At 43.6% G+C, this 13,249-nt stretch overlaps 1 protein-coding gene across 1 annotated transcript; it reads left to right on the top strand.

Annotated features, from left to right (window-relative positions):
* Nucleotides 1-102: 102 nt before the first annotated feature.
* On the top strand, nucleotides 103-13,206 carry tarbp1 (TAR (HIV-1) RNA binding protein 1). The gene is made up of 29 exons (XM_056396359.1): nucleotides 103-1,120; nucleotides 1,205-1,302; nucleotides 1,393-1,462; nucleotides 1,813-1,967; nucleotides 2,104-2,156; nucleotides 2,267-2,364; nucleotides 2,442-2,577; nucleotides 2,668-2,764; nucleotides 3,703-3,792; nucleotides 3,911-4,058; nucleotides 4,160-4,426; nucleotides 5,284-5,381; nucleotides 5,473-5,631; nucleotides 5,732-5,961; nucleotides 6,119-6,353; nucleotides 6,517-6,705; nucleotides 6,822-7,021; nucleotides 7,102-7,173; nucleotides 7,307-7,427; nucleotides 7,591-7,701; nucleotides 7,805-7,954; nucleotides 8,049-8,135; nucleotides 8,228-8,424; nucleotides 8,526-8,607; nucleotides 8,721-8,892; nucleotides 8,994-9,179; nucleotides 9,809-9,933; nucleotides 10,685-10,821; nucleotides 12,420-13,206. The coding sequence occupies exons 1-29, from the start codon at nucleotides 184-186 to the stop codon at nucleotides 12,571-12,573; spliced, it is 4,854 nt and encodes a 1,617-aa protein (XP_056252334.1). The 5' UTR covers nucleotides 103-183; the 3' UTR covers nucleotides 12,574-13,206.
* The last annotated feature ends 43 nt before the right edge of the window (nucleotides 13,207-13,249 follow it).

Raw genomic sequence — 13,249 nt, 5'->3', positions numbered from 1 at the left:
AACAGTTGACATCTACGGTATGTTGTATTATTCCTTCATCTCCACCTCTCGCGAGAGTTTGAGATGACGTTTGCGGAAGTTTACATTCCGTTTGGTAAAACGTGTGGCTCATGGCAGTCGTGAGAGAAGCCGGTTGTGGGGTATCTTCAGCTCGCTTGTTCTGGGCCGTGTAGCACTTCTACAATGTATTCTGTTTTAATGACGGCGGTCTTGTCCAGCTCTCCTGACTATGACCGTCTGTTTGAGGCTCTGTCCTGGCCGAGTGAGTCGTGGCCAGGAACGAAGCGGGTGGAAGCGCTGACAGCTCTCATTGAAGGGCTCGGACCACTTTTGGCAGACTCGGACACGACTGCATTTACAGTTGCGAAAAGACAACGTATTCAAGAAAAAATTGAGTCGGTTATTTGGACGCAGTGTCTGCCTCTCTTCTCCAGAATATCGGCTGAAGCCGGTGACGACGTGCGGTGCAGGGAGAGTACAGCCGCTGCCTGCCGGCTTCTGAGCGTCTGTGTCCCATTGTGTGAAGAAGCTGTGCCAGGGCGGGTGGCTCTGTCCATCCTGCCGTCGCTCCAGCTGTCGGATGAGGAGCTGCCCGGTCCGGGACGCCTCAGTGTGGAGGTTGCAAGTGAAGTCCTGGCTTCTCTCATACCTTCTCTGTCAGCGGATGAACAGCTCACTCTCAGCACCTTGTCATCTGCCTTGTCCTGCATCAAAACACTCCCTGATGCATTGGTCTCCAAAATCACAGTCAGGCTTCTCTTGACTCTGTTGAACTGCTGCAGCGGTGTGAAGTTAAAAAACATCCTCAAGTTGATCCACGATGATCTGTGCAGCTGGCACTGCACTGAGCGCACACCAGTGGTTACAGAGCGGGTACTGCTATGTTTGACCGCCATGTCAGACCACCTGCTGAAACCTGCTGACATCTTTCCCTCTTGCACCTCCTCTTCCTCCTGTGAGCCCGACCCTCGTCTGTCCCTCCAGTTCTGGAGGATGGTCCAGGATGGACTGACACACCGAGACAGCGTGTCACGTAAGAGGGCGCTGTACCTGCTGAAAAGGTGTGTGGCCCTGTCAGAGGAGGAGCAGGTGGACTGCCCTCTCTCTCCATCAGATGAAGGTAAATTGCTCAGACTCTATACCAACTTTAAGTTCACTGATGCTGTATAGTTTGTTGTCTTTACTGTTCTTGAAATTGTTGCAGGTGAGACCTTGTTCAAATGGGCCCCCAACAGGAGCAAATTGCTTAGAGAGTTCTGGGAGGATTATGCGCTGGTAATGGAGACCCTGGAGGAAAACCAGGTAGAACATTGGTTGGATCACCGCAACCAATTCAGCAGAGGGCATCATGGTGCAGCTTTGTGATATTGCTTTTGTCTTCTTTTTCTGCAGATTCATGTTGTCCGGCCAGTTCTAAACAGAATAGACACGCTGATCCAAACTACAGTAAATGATAGTCAAGGTAACATTAGAAGTGGGCAAAGTATGGAGTTACTTTTGTATGTTTTCTATGAATGTTTGGATGTGTGGAAGTCTTCTCTACCTCTTTTGAGAAAAATATTTTTTTTATTTCAGACATTTCTGGCTTTGTTTTGGTGTAGGTTGGATAATAATCATATATATATATATATATAAAAATTAACTTTTCATCAGCTATTGACCCTTTCATCTACACACTTGCCTCTCTTCATTTATAAGGAGAGTTGTCCATTAAATAAAAAAATGATTTAAACCAAACAAGTAACTGGCAAAAAGTACACAAGTTAAATTAAGTCATCCAAAACAGTCATTCTCTCTCTGTCTGTATTGTAGCTTCAGGCGAAGGCCTCCTCCACCCCTCCTGGCTGCTTTGTGTGTACCAGAGGATGTTCCACAGTGAGAATAAATCCTTAATGAGAGAGGGAGTGTGTCATCTGCTCGAGCTACAGGTCCTCCAGCAGCCAGCTTTTGCTTTGGCCTTTTCTCAGGTAAAGGCACAGACACAGTTTATCCAGTGTGATTTTAGGCTTGTTCATTTGGTTTCCCTGAAATCATTCAAAGTTAAAGTAGTTGTTGTTGCATTAAAGTTTTCTCTTCTTCTCTTCTTTTGCTTCTCTTGCTCAGTTTATCGTTGGCCCTTTCATGGACGTTCTGTCTGAAACTTCACTCTTCCACAGGTGAGATTTAAAATAACACAGGAATGAATAAAAAAACTACAGGGAATACTATGTTGTGTTATGTGTTTTTTGCACTAGCCTTCATTAATCCACCTTCTATCCACATGTAGATCAATTGGGCAGAGTGTAGGAGATTGTCCTGAGCTGGGGGCTAAACTCCAGGTCTTCATGACCACCTTCTTCAGTAGCCTACCATCAGAGCATAGAGGTATAGGAAATACAAGTTAACAAAGCTCTCACGGCTTACAAGCCTGTCTTTCTCTGACTATATTGTTTGCTTTGTAGCTCATGTGTTGCTGCAGCTGATTCAGCAGCTGGGCTCTAAGCACTGGTGTGCAGTACCCCTCCTCTTCCTCTCCCAGGCACTATCCAAACTCCCCCCAAGTCCACTGCTGGGGATCAGCGGGCTCACTGCTCTAAGGTACCTCTTCATGCTTACAGTGAGACAGACGGCGTCATAGCAGGTAATGCTTGATACGGGAGCTCATTTTGTCTGTGGTGTGTTTTACAGGGAGGTGCTGCGCTGCACCATGATCACACATCAAGTTTTGTTACGAGGAGCTGCCCAGTGCTTCCTGCTGAATAGTGCCCTCTGTCTCGCAGAAGTGGTAAGACACAAATAGTGTACTTAAAGCTAAAACAACTGGAACACTTTTTATTATTACAATTATTTATTTATTTTTCTCCACATTTTTTTCATTGAATTATGAACGAATGGAAAGAGTGCACACTTGTAGAGTGAACATTGGGTGTGTCAGTTAAGCACTGAATTACCAAAATACAAACTGATTTCTCTAACATAATGTACACAGATTTGTACCATGTACAACACATGCTAACTTTACAGAGTGTGTCCTTATTAAAGTAGCACAACATGCAACTTTGTGCCCGTCATCCCTCACCAGCCCCGGCCTCCTGTACAACCCACAATTCCTTATATGAAAAGCTACTGCACCCCTGGAGTACTACAGAGAGGTGCTGGAAGTTGAGTTTTGCATTTGGAAAAGAAAGACAGATGAAATAGTTCAGAAATGGATAAAAAAGAGAGGAAATAAATCTTTAGTTTGACTCAAGATTCTGGAAGTATTCTATGAAAAGTCCACACACCTTTTAGAAACTTTTTGCTTGAGTTATAAACTGAATATGATCTTTTCAAGGCTCAGACAGGACATAATGTCCCTGAGCCATTGAGCATGGGTGGGCGGGGCAGCATCCCTCCAGTATTTTCCCAGGCTAGGACATGTCCAGAACTTGTGGATAATGGAGGCTTCACCACTTTTACATTTGTCGCAACCAGGATTCACATCTGGCTAAAAGAGGATCAGCGGCGGTTACACATTAGCCTCCACAGTGGTATAAACACTCAATAACACCACAAACTACTGCATCAAAGATAGATAACAATTTAAATTAATACCTCTGACAGTCTCAACAAAAAACAAACGCTGAACTTACTCAAGGGGCTGTAGTACTGCATTGTAAAATATTTCTATTATTTTGTCCAACCCCTGTACTTAACTTGTAATAGTGAATTGTCTTCTCTCAGAGTACGGTGACCCTTGATGAGTTCTTTAGTTTCCTGATGCATTTCCGTGCAGACGAGTCACTGTGCAGAGGGACGCAGATCTGGAATCAGGTACAGTGCATCAAACATATATGAAGGAACCCACAACCTAACACGTGTTAAAAAGGCACATTAGAGAAGTTCTATGGTTGACTCATTGCTGCTCTACATGTCTGTGACACCGCTGCAGTTGTGTGCCTGGCTATCAGACAATGAAGGCGGTTTCAAGGCCAGGATTACGGATGGTGATTCCACTGGTGCTGCCACAAAGAAAGAAACTGTAAGAGGCTATGTTCAAGCTGAGATACAGGCCTATCTCCAAGTTCCAGCCAGCACAGGTAGGTGTGAAGTGAGGCAGTTATAGATAAAGTGAATAATGATTATTCTGGGATTTTTTTTTTTTTTACAGCCAGTGTAAGTCAGTTTTCTTGCTCCCCAGGTCAGACTGAGAGGTTACCTGACTCTAAAGAGGCTGATAAGTTGGCCAGAGCTATTCTGCTGTGTGTGGACATGGAGAAAGGTCAACCTGGCACAGTGATCTGTAACACTCTGGAGTCATTACTGTCTCCTCTGCTGGACACCCTGAGCAGAGTCAGCACCAATATTTACTTGCCTGTGCGTAAGAGCGACAAGAGCCTGCAGCTTATGCTCCGACTGCTCCAGCTCGGAGGAACACCAGGTCGTCAGCGTGTCGCAGAGGAGCAAGGTTTGTAATGGTAACATTGACTCATTGTCATAGCTGTCAAGGCCACCCTCAGAAATAGGCAGCAGGTAAAGTAGAGGGATAGGTGCATTCATGCGTTGAACTAATCAGTATACCGCTCCTCCCAACTAGTTTGCCGCTTGGTGTGCTATTGATAAAAACATCATACTTGTAAATATCACCCTCATATCAATTCATTTAGTGGTTATGAGGCTATTTGCAGCGTGGTTAATGACCTCATTTTCTCTCCCTGAACATTTTTCAAAACAAGCAACATTTTTTTTTTTGTGTGTTGGATTCAAAGTCACCTGGATTTTTGGTGATACTTGAAACCATTGGACAGATATGAGATTTTTTTAAGGACTTTCATGCCAATATTTTGACTGTTGCAAGTGTTTTAAAGTTAAACAGACAAAATATCCCAGTTTTGCACATGTGATATCATTGCTTCAACTTGTGTGAAAGCGTGTGTAGCACTATGTTCTCCGGTGGCGACATCAGTAAGTCACCTTCTCTGGGGATACCGTGATCACAGGTTTGAAACCCCAGACGACCAAACTTCAGCAAAAACTCAATAGCAATTCATGCATATGATACTGAAATGCTCTCGGGCTGCTTAGACCTCAATAATTGGTGCTTGTGGTTATATTTATCTTCATTATTAGAAGAAGTATTTGTAGTAGTAGTAGAAGATTGTCATGAGAACACCTCTCAGCTCTCTTTCTCAGGGAAGGCCAGGCACTTACATGCACATTGAAGAACTGTACTGCAATTATAAAGCTAACAACACTCTTCACACACTCCTGACCCACTCTGCAGGAGTGTTTGACATTGAAGTCTTCTCGCTCTGCTTTTCTCAGGCGACAGTGTGATGGTTGCCATGGAGAAACACATTTTTAAAGTTGTAGATCCAATCCAGGAGTTTATCTTGAGGCGGCTGTGTGGGGAGCTGCAGGAGGTAAAGTCGAGCAAGCCACCATCACTCCAATTAGCAGAGAGGCCCCTAGTGTCTAGCTCTGATTTTTTATTTTATTTTTATTTTTTTACAGCTATTTGACGTGGAGCGAGCAGAGATGTATCTGGGTGTTCTGAAGCAGCTGGTGGTCATGTACAGTTCTACACCACAGCGCCTTAGTAAAATTCAGCAGAATGATTTCCCTAAACTCATCAAGCACAGCGTCAGGGTCCTGCAAGAACCAAGCCAGCAGGTACAAAGCTACAATATTCAACCCCGAGTCATCAGGCAGAAATTTCATAAATCAGTTTTGCTCCTTGATTATTCAACGCTGATTGTTTTTCCATTTCTAGGTCCCCTCTGTGGCAAACCAGGTGTCCAGAGCAGTTGCCATGGCATCCCTGGCCTCGGTTTGTAGTCTTCTGGAGCAGGAAGTGATTGACATGCGATCAGAGACACTTTCTGCTCTGAAAGAACTGAATGACTACCTCTACAGTTCATTGTCATCTTCCTCACAAAGTCAATTACTTCTAGGAAACTTCAATAAACGCCTGCTGAAACCACAGACAGGAGACTGTTCAAGGTTGGTGGAGGCCTTTTATTACAGTTTTTACAGACAGATAAGTCATAAGATGTGTCAATTTAGGAGACTTTGACTGGAAAATAATATTCACAATAAAAATATCTCTTAACTGCCAGGGTGGGTTATTTAGGGATAAGCACTTTTCTTCTTTTGGTAGTGATCTAGCAGTGCAGGGTCCTCTGCTGCAGGACTGGGGACGTATTGCTGCCAACTACATGCGGGACCAGTGGATTAGTCTGAGCTTCCTGATTAAAGCTGTTGGGATTCCTGAGATTTGCAGAGCACCAGACACTCTCAAGGCTGCTCTGAGCTGCAGCGTGGAGGCCCTGGCACTGCTGCCCAGTGACCTGGTGCTGCCTGTGCTCACCTTTATGGAGACAGCGCTGCCACAAGTGAGTCAGTCATTTTAGGTAGAATTAAAGCAATTGAAATGAGGTGTTTAGACGTAACAAGGAGTTTTTTATAATAAGAAGAATCTTTTTCTTTTTTTCTTTTTCTTTTTCTTTTTACAAAAACTAAGTTAATATCTGATAAACTGTGATGTTTTCATCCCAGTTACTACTTGATGAGGAGGCGCTCTGTGTGGAGGCTGTGACTCTGAGCTGGGATCTGGTGCAGGGACTGAGCACTAATGCACATGACTTCTGGCCGGCCCTGAAAGGATTCATCTCCATGGCCTTCCACCGTAAACTGCTCGAGCTGACACACTCTCGGGCTCTGACGCTTATGGCCACCTTGAAGCAGGTGATGAAAATCAGGCTGGTTGACCTAGACGTGGAAAGTAATGAGTGTGGTGATTTCAACATATACCTTCTGTAATATGTATACAAACGTTGCGTGGTGTTGTGTGATTAATTTAGATTGCCTCGGAGCTGATTGAGCTGTCTCAGTCAAAAAGTGGAGTGTTCGGAGTTCTGCTTCAGCACTGCTGTCAGACATGGCTGCCCACAGGCCGAGGCTGCGGCGACCAGGCTGACACCGTGTTTTCTAGTGTTTTCAGCTACATCAGCATACTCACTGAGGCTTGTGTCTATGGACCGGTGTTCAGAAGGGACCAACGGTAACTCTACATAACAGCATTTCCCTGATTCGTCGCTTATCAGGGCTGTTTTCTAACTGTTTTATCTTCCTCTTTCAAAGGCTCACCCAGGATGTCCAAACGTACTTGGAGCAGCTCGGTGAGGAGTGTGCTGGTAATGGTGTTGTTACAAGGTGAGCTGCTGTCCTCTTTGTTTCCATTTGTGACAACGCTCTCATTTATAGCTGTGATTTAAAAGGCGACCACTAGATGTCTCTCCTGCTGTGCGGATGTTTTCACAGTTGAACTACTGCTTTTCTTTTCCAGCGATGACAGGGACGAGCAGTTGCCCCGCACATGTGTCCTGGCTTTCCTCAGCCGCTTGGATCCCTCTAATCTACAACATGAAAGAGTGATAGAAGAACTAGTTATAGCTTTGTTGAAAAAGGTAGGTTATAGATTAGTCTGGGCGGTTTATACAGTTGCATGAGCTACATTTATCTTGAGTGCAACTGGGTGAGATAATGCTTTTTTTTTTTTAGTTTAGCATCAGTTGCAGCTAATTAAACAACACATAAAACCATTTTCCATCTCCCACTCCATCCCTCCAGGATAATGACATATCAAAGTCAAAAGTGCGTTACTATAGCAACTCCCTGCAACATCGTGTCAAAAACCGAGTATGGCAAACACTGCTGCTGCTGCTGCCCAAACTCAGAGAGGTAATTACACTCACACTAAGAATCACACAGGAAATAACCATTCAGAAAATAACTGTGTGTGGTGTGTGTGTATGTGTGTGTGTGTGTGTTCGTCTGCGCGCAGGAGTTTGTCGCCACTTTACTGAACCCTGTGTTTGAAGCTGGATTCTGCAGTAACCAGGCCTCAGTCAAGTACCTGATCGAATGGATGATGATTCTGATCCTCATTCACTATCCACAACACTTGGACAGCTTTTGGACCTGCTTCAGCATGGTGTGTTCCCACTCTGGACACGCACTCACAAGAAAATACTATATAATGAGTGAAACAGTGAAATTACAGACCAATTTATGTGTTTTCTGTGCAGGATCACGAAAAGACCAAGACGAGTGTCTGCACCTTCCTGTCAGTCCTGGTGCATTTGAATGTCATCATGCCTAATCTTAAGGATAAGGTAAAACCTTTGCATTTGCCACTTAAACCAGTCACCATTATTCTCACATCACTTCTCAATATGAACGAGACCTCTCTCCCTCTGTGTTTAAGGCAGCGCAGTTGCGTAAAGCGCTGGACATCATCCTGCAGTGGTGTTTCAACCATAACTTCAGCGTGCGCCTCTATGCCTTACTGGCCTTGAAAAGGGTGTGGGGCTTGGCAGAAGAGGAAGGGGCCGATGGTTTGGGAGGGCTGTCGACTGTGATCAAGGCCTGTTTGAACCAGGCTGAGGCCATGCAGAGCACTGGGTGAGCACATGCTACATCTAATAGTTAGGTAGTAAATAGTAATAGTAAAAAAAAGCGTATATTAGCATGCCAATGTATTTATCTTCTGTCTCACCCTCTAGAAATGCCAACAAAAACTGGATAAGGATTCAAGAGCACTTCTTCTTTGGTGCCTTTCATCCTATCAGAGATTACAGTGTTGAGGTGTGCTGGTATATTTTAGTGTATTTAAATCTGGAAACTGAGTAGAGCTTCTAAGATAACACAATGCACAGTAACATTTTTGTTTTTCTTTTTTATTTATTTTGCTCTCCTAGACCATATTCTATACCTTTCCCAGTCTGTCAGATTTGGCTGATGATGAGTGGATTCCACCATGGAAATTTGAGAAACTGTCGCGCTTCTCTGAAAGTCCCTCTTTTCCTTTAAAAAATCCCGCTCCTGACCTGAGCCAGCTCCAGCCTGGAGACTGGATCCAGCAAGACAAAGGTACGGTAGCACCAATCACAAGCAGTAGAAGTACTTGATACGGTACATCATACAATAGTACCTCATCTGTGATTGAGCTATCATGGTGTTGTATCACACAGGTGAGCAGGATAAGGAGGAGCGCTGGGCCGAGGTGCAGAAGAAGATCACTCCCTGGAGGTTGGGGATCCAGGAGCAGGAGCCTGAACTTCAGCTGGTTCCACCACAAAGGGCCGCTCGACTGGGAAAACTGCACGGCGCCCTGATGGTGGTAGCATCACTTATAGACAAACCAACCAATTTAGGAGGTGAGGAGCAGCATACAAAATGACCTTACTACACATTTCTGTCGTACATTTCGTGAGGACATAGAGCTAAAACATCTCTTTCACTTGTGTAATATTGTGAAGAACTGACATTACAGGCTTTTTGTTTGGTTTCATAATGATAGTCTGGCCAGAGAGGTCTAATGCAGCTGCCACTAAAACCAAATCACTTGAGCCCTGTTATCAGAGTTTAGACAGAGAATGTCCAGCTTTCATCACAGACACTATTTTATGTTCCCTGCATGCGTCCTCCAGTGCTGTTGTATTGGATGATAAGGGGCTGAATCGATTCAAATTTGTTTATAGAGGAAAAGACCCATTTTCAAAACCAATATTGATACTGGATGATGTAAGCAAGAACATTAGCTAGGTCGTTCTGTAAATGTTTTACTTTACTTCACCCACTCAATGGTCATTGATGGTGTAGCTTTTTATATCTGTCTGTGCCCATGATGATAGACTAGTAGCCATTTTATGCCGAGTCATCTTAAGGCCTGAGAAACCAGAATAATCACTTTATGAAAACCTTGCTGTGGAGCATTAATTCACACATCACATTTAGATAGATGACACTTGTAGGCTCTCTCCTCATTTGTTTGTCGTCGTTCTAGGTTTGTGCAGGACTTGTGAGATATTTGGTGCCAGTGCTCTGGTTCTGGACAGCCTGCGCCACGTCGGGGACAAACACTTTCAGTCCCTGAGCGTCTCATCTGAGCTATGGCTTCCTCTGTTAGAGGTAAATTACATAAAATGATGTCACGCTCCTTCCCACTGATCATGATGTCTAGTCTGTCTCTATAACGGCTTTTCCCAGTGGGCTACTGATCTGAGAAATGTGTGATTTGACCTCATTAGCTCAGGGTTGAAATGATCTCAGTCAAGGTCAACATCAAGAGCAAGAAGCAATCAGAACAGGTGGATGCCAGGGCAGCAGTAAGCGGTAGTTTTCCTAATGGCTTTCTGTTCAGCTGTGACCAAAAATGTGATCAAGAGATCTGTAAATATCTTTCTCGCAATTAAAAGGAAATTATTTTTCTACTTGTTATGGTTTTAATAACTAAATGCACTTACTCTCCAGTGTACCTTAGTGGCAGTTTAGAAAACTTCTAGTTCATCAACATATTAAGGCTTAAAGAGGCACATGTTTGGGAGTAGCCTCCCCAGTCTTCAGTCTCATTTAGAAGATGAGTTTTTGCAAAATACTCATTGCACTTAAGCTCCTTCTTTTATCCTCAGGTTTGAGATTTCTGGTTCCAGTAATGTAACTGCTGAACTGGGCTGTAAACCAAAACCTAAGTTTCAAAAATGAATCTAAATCTATTCATTTTTGAATAGATTCATCTACCACCCTGAGGTTCTTTGGTCATGTGTGTGAAAAGGACTTTGGAGACATGATGGACTTACTATCCACCCACCAATGTTTGAATTATTGTTTGAAAAGTTTGTTTACATCATCTCTGAAATCATAACCCGTATCTATCCATCAGGTGAAGCCAGTGGAGCTTGCTGACTTCCTGCAGGTGAAGAAGAGTGAAGGGTACTGTATTGTTGGAGTGGAGCAGACAGCCAACAGTCAGAGTCTCCAGGACTATCAGTTCCCTGAGAAGACCCTGTTACTTCTGGGGTATGACAGAATTAAACACTGTCTCAGTGTTAGTGACACCACAAAAAAGGCTCCAAGTTCTGTTTGTCCACCAATGCAGACTCCTACACACAACCCGTAGTGCATGATGCAGACAAGCCTCTGTTTTCCCATGCCCTTGTGACTCTCACATAGATAAAGGTGTGAGCTGACGGGGCTATTCAATGTTATCTCACTGGTTTAGTGTGTTGTCCCTTGCGGGACCTGCGCCTCTCCTCTCTGTTGTGTACCTGTCGGGGCATGCTCGGCTGTAATTGGCTCTCCCCGAGGACAAGAGCACAGGAAATAAATTACACAAACCAATACAAGCAGCGCGATGACAGCAGCAGAAAAAAAACCCTTAACCTTCATCTAGTGCGGTTCATGACCCTGTGGCTTCCATCAGTGGTTAACATGACACAAATACAAAACATCTTCTTCAACCATTTGTAGCTCCTCAGAAATGAACATAACTGTAGTTCTGCAATTTCCAACGATGCAATTTAAAAATAAATAAATAAATGTGTCCTGTAGTTGTGCAGCTGGCCTGGCAGAGGGGGAGAGAATAATATTAATCACCTCTGTGTAGGTGTCCTGTTTTGTTTTACCCTGCTCAGTTACAAAGGTGTGAGCAGTGCTGTTACCTCGAACACCCCATGTGTGAGCTGAATCTTGAGGGCTTTTACAGCTGTGCGCACGCAGCATGGCCCCGCTCTAATCTCTCATCAGGTGGCTATTATCTCACCCAGTTGCACTCAAGATAAATGTAGCTCATCAAATCAGGCTTTCTTACTGTGTGGCACCCTCTGTGGAGTCGCTGAATGCCAAACTCATTACCTCTTTATGTTTGCTTTGCATGGCCCAAATTGCCGGAGCTCAGTATATGCTCAGCTGATTACAGTTTGAATTGCTCTTGGACGTGCGCTCATGAATCGTCTATATAAAAAAAAAAAAAAAAAAAAAAGCTTATTCCTCATAATTGACTTGAGAAGATAAAGGACTAACTTGGCAGCACATGGCGAGGACTCTTAAATTAAATCAACAGTATAACATCATTAAGCCAAATGAAAGCTGAAATTAAAAACATCCCGTAGCAAAATGTGTTTGTACTGTATCATACACACACAGTTAGTGTGCAGTCTGCAGATAGTCCGGTGTCATACTCTATATGAAATTAGGCAGTCAGTGTTGCCTTATTGCCGACATGCTGCAGTGTAAATCCTGCAGCGGACTGTTTTTTTTTTTTTTGGGGGAGGCTTTTTCCTCCTGACAAGAATAAACGCTAAAGGATAAACACTGAATCTTTTCCAGAGAAGGCATGCTGGTTGAATTTAAAGGAATAGTTGTGGAAAATATTCTTTTTTGCTTTCTTGCTGAGAGTTAGACGAAAAGGTTGATACTACTCTCATGCCTGCGCTCCAGCTTTGTGCTAATAGTGTATTTTCCAAAATGTCAAACTCCCTCTTAAAAATACTGAATATCAGCGCCAAATAACACGGCTATCAGCGGCTTCATTACAAAAATACTGACACCAAATTTAAAAAAAAAACAAAACTTTATCTCATTCTACAGTAATTTTCTTTCTCTTTCTCTTCTTCTAGCAATGAACGAGAAGGCATTCCTGCCAACTTGCTCCAAATGTTGGATGTTTGTGTGGAGATCCCTCAGCAAGGGGTCATCCGCTCCCTCAACGTGCATGTGAGCGCTGCCCTGCTGATTTGGGAGTATACACGGCAACATCTCACCTCTGGTTAAGCTGAAGTCAACTCAAAACACAGCTGAAGAAGGAAACCAGCAGTGCGGCCCTATGGACGTGACATCTGTCCTCCAGATGCTGACAGTGCTTGCTCATATCTGCTAGCAAACATGAAAAGCGTCTTAAGGGGTGTGTGTTTGAAATAAAATGTCAACTTCAGCTACTGGACATGAAGACGCTGCATACAGTTAATGTCAGGACCTAAAGGATTTTCATGGTTTCTCTGGATAGGGATCTGTCCTTTTGGGTTTTAATGTGGTCAGCACTTCATCAGCACTGTCCTTGTGCCTTAATGAGAGTCATGAATAGAGATCAGTTCTGGTCATTACATCTAAATATTCCACTGGGCATGCTGTTTTATTAATGTAGGCTGTCTCTATGTCTCTGTAACAGCAGCATAAATGGAAATTTTCTTCTTGCTTATGTGAGCAGTTGGTTTTTGCCTCAGAGCACCAGGACTGAACTGTACTGTCAATACCCAGCAAACTATTTTACATGACATATTAATGCTGCTTTTGTTAAGATGCACACATTTTTGTGTTCTCACTGTTTTTATTGCAGGTTGTGATTTTAATTTTCTTAAATGCCTTTGGTTTTGACACAGTTGAATAAATAAAACTTTGATATTATCATCTGTTTTATGTCCACGTGCTTTTATTCATTATGGTGAGAAAG

The sequence above is a fragment of the Seriola aureovittata genome, chromosome 14, assembly GCF_021018895.1.
Source record: "Seriola aureovittata isolate HTS-2021-v1 ecotype China chromosome 14, ASM2101889v1, whole genome shotgun sequence".
Taxonomy (NCBI): domain Eukaryota; kingdom Metazoa; phylum Chordata; class Actinopteri; order Carangiformes; family Carangidae; genus Seriola; species Seriola aureovittata.
The sequence above is the reverse complement of the archived record's forward strand: the minus strand, read 5'-3'. Positions and strand labels throughout refer to the sequence as shown.

Excerpts from the sequence above, each read along its gene's own strand:
- tarbp1 (XM_056396359.1), top strand. The coding sequence starts at position 184 with ATGTATTCTGTTTTAATGACGGCGGTCTTGTCCAGCTCTCCTGACTAT. Across the intron at positions 2,157-2,266 it reads GAAACTTCACTCTTCCACAG|ATCAATTGGGCAGAGTGTAG; the intron begins GTGAGATTTAAA and ends ATCCACATGTAG. Across the intron at positions 3,793-3,910 it reads GGACGCAGATCTGGAATCAG|TTGTGTGCCTGGCTATCAGA; the intron begins GTACAGTGCATC and ends ACACCGCTGCAG.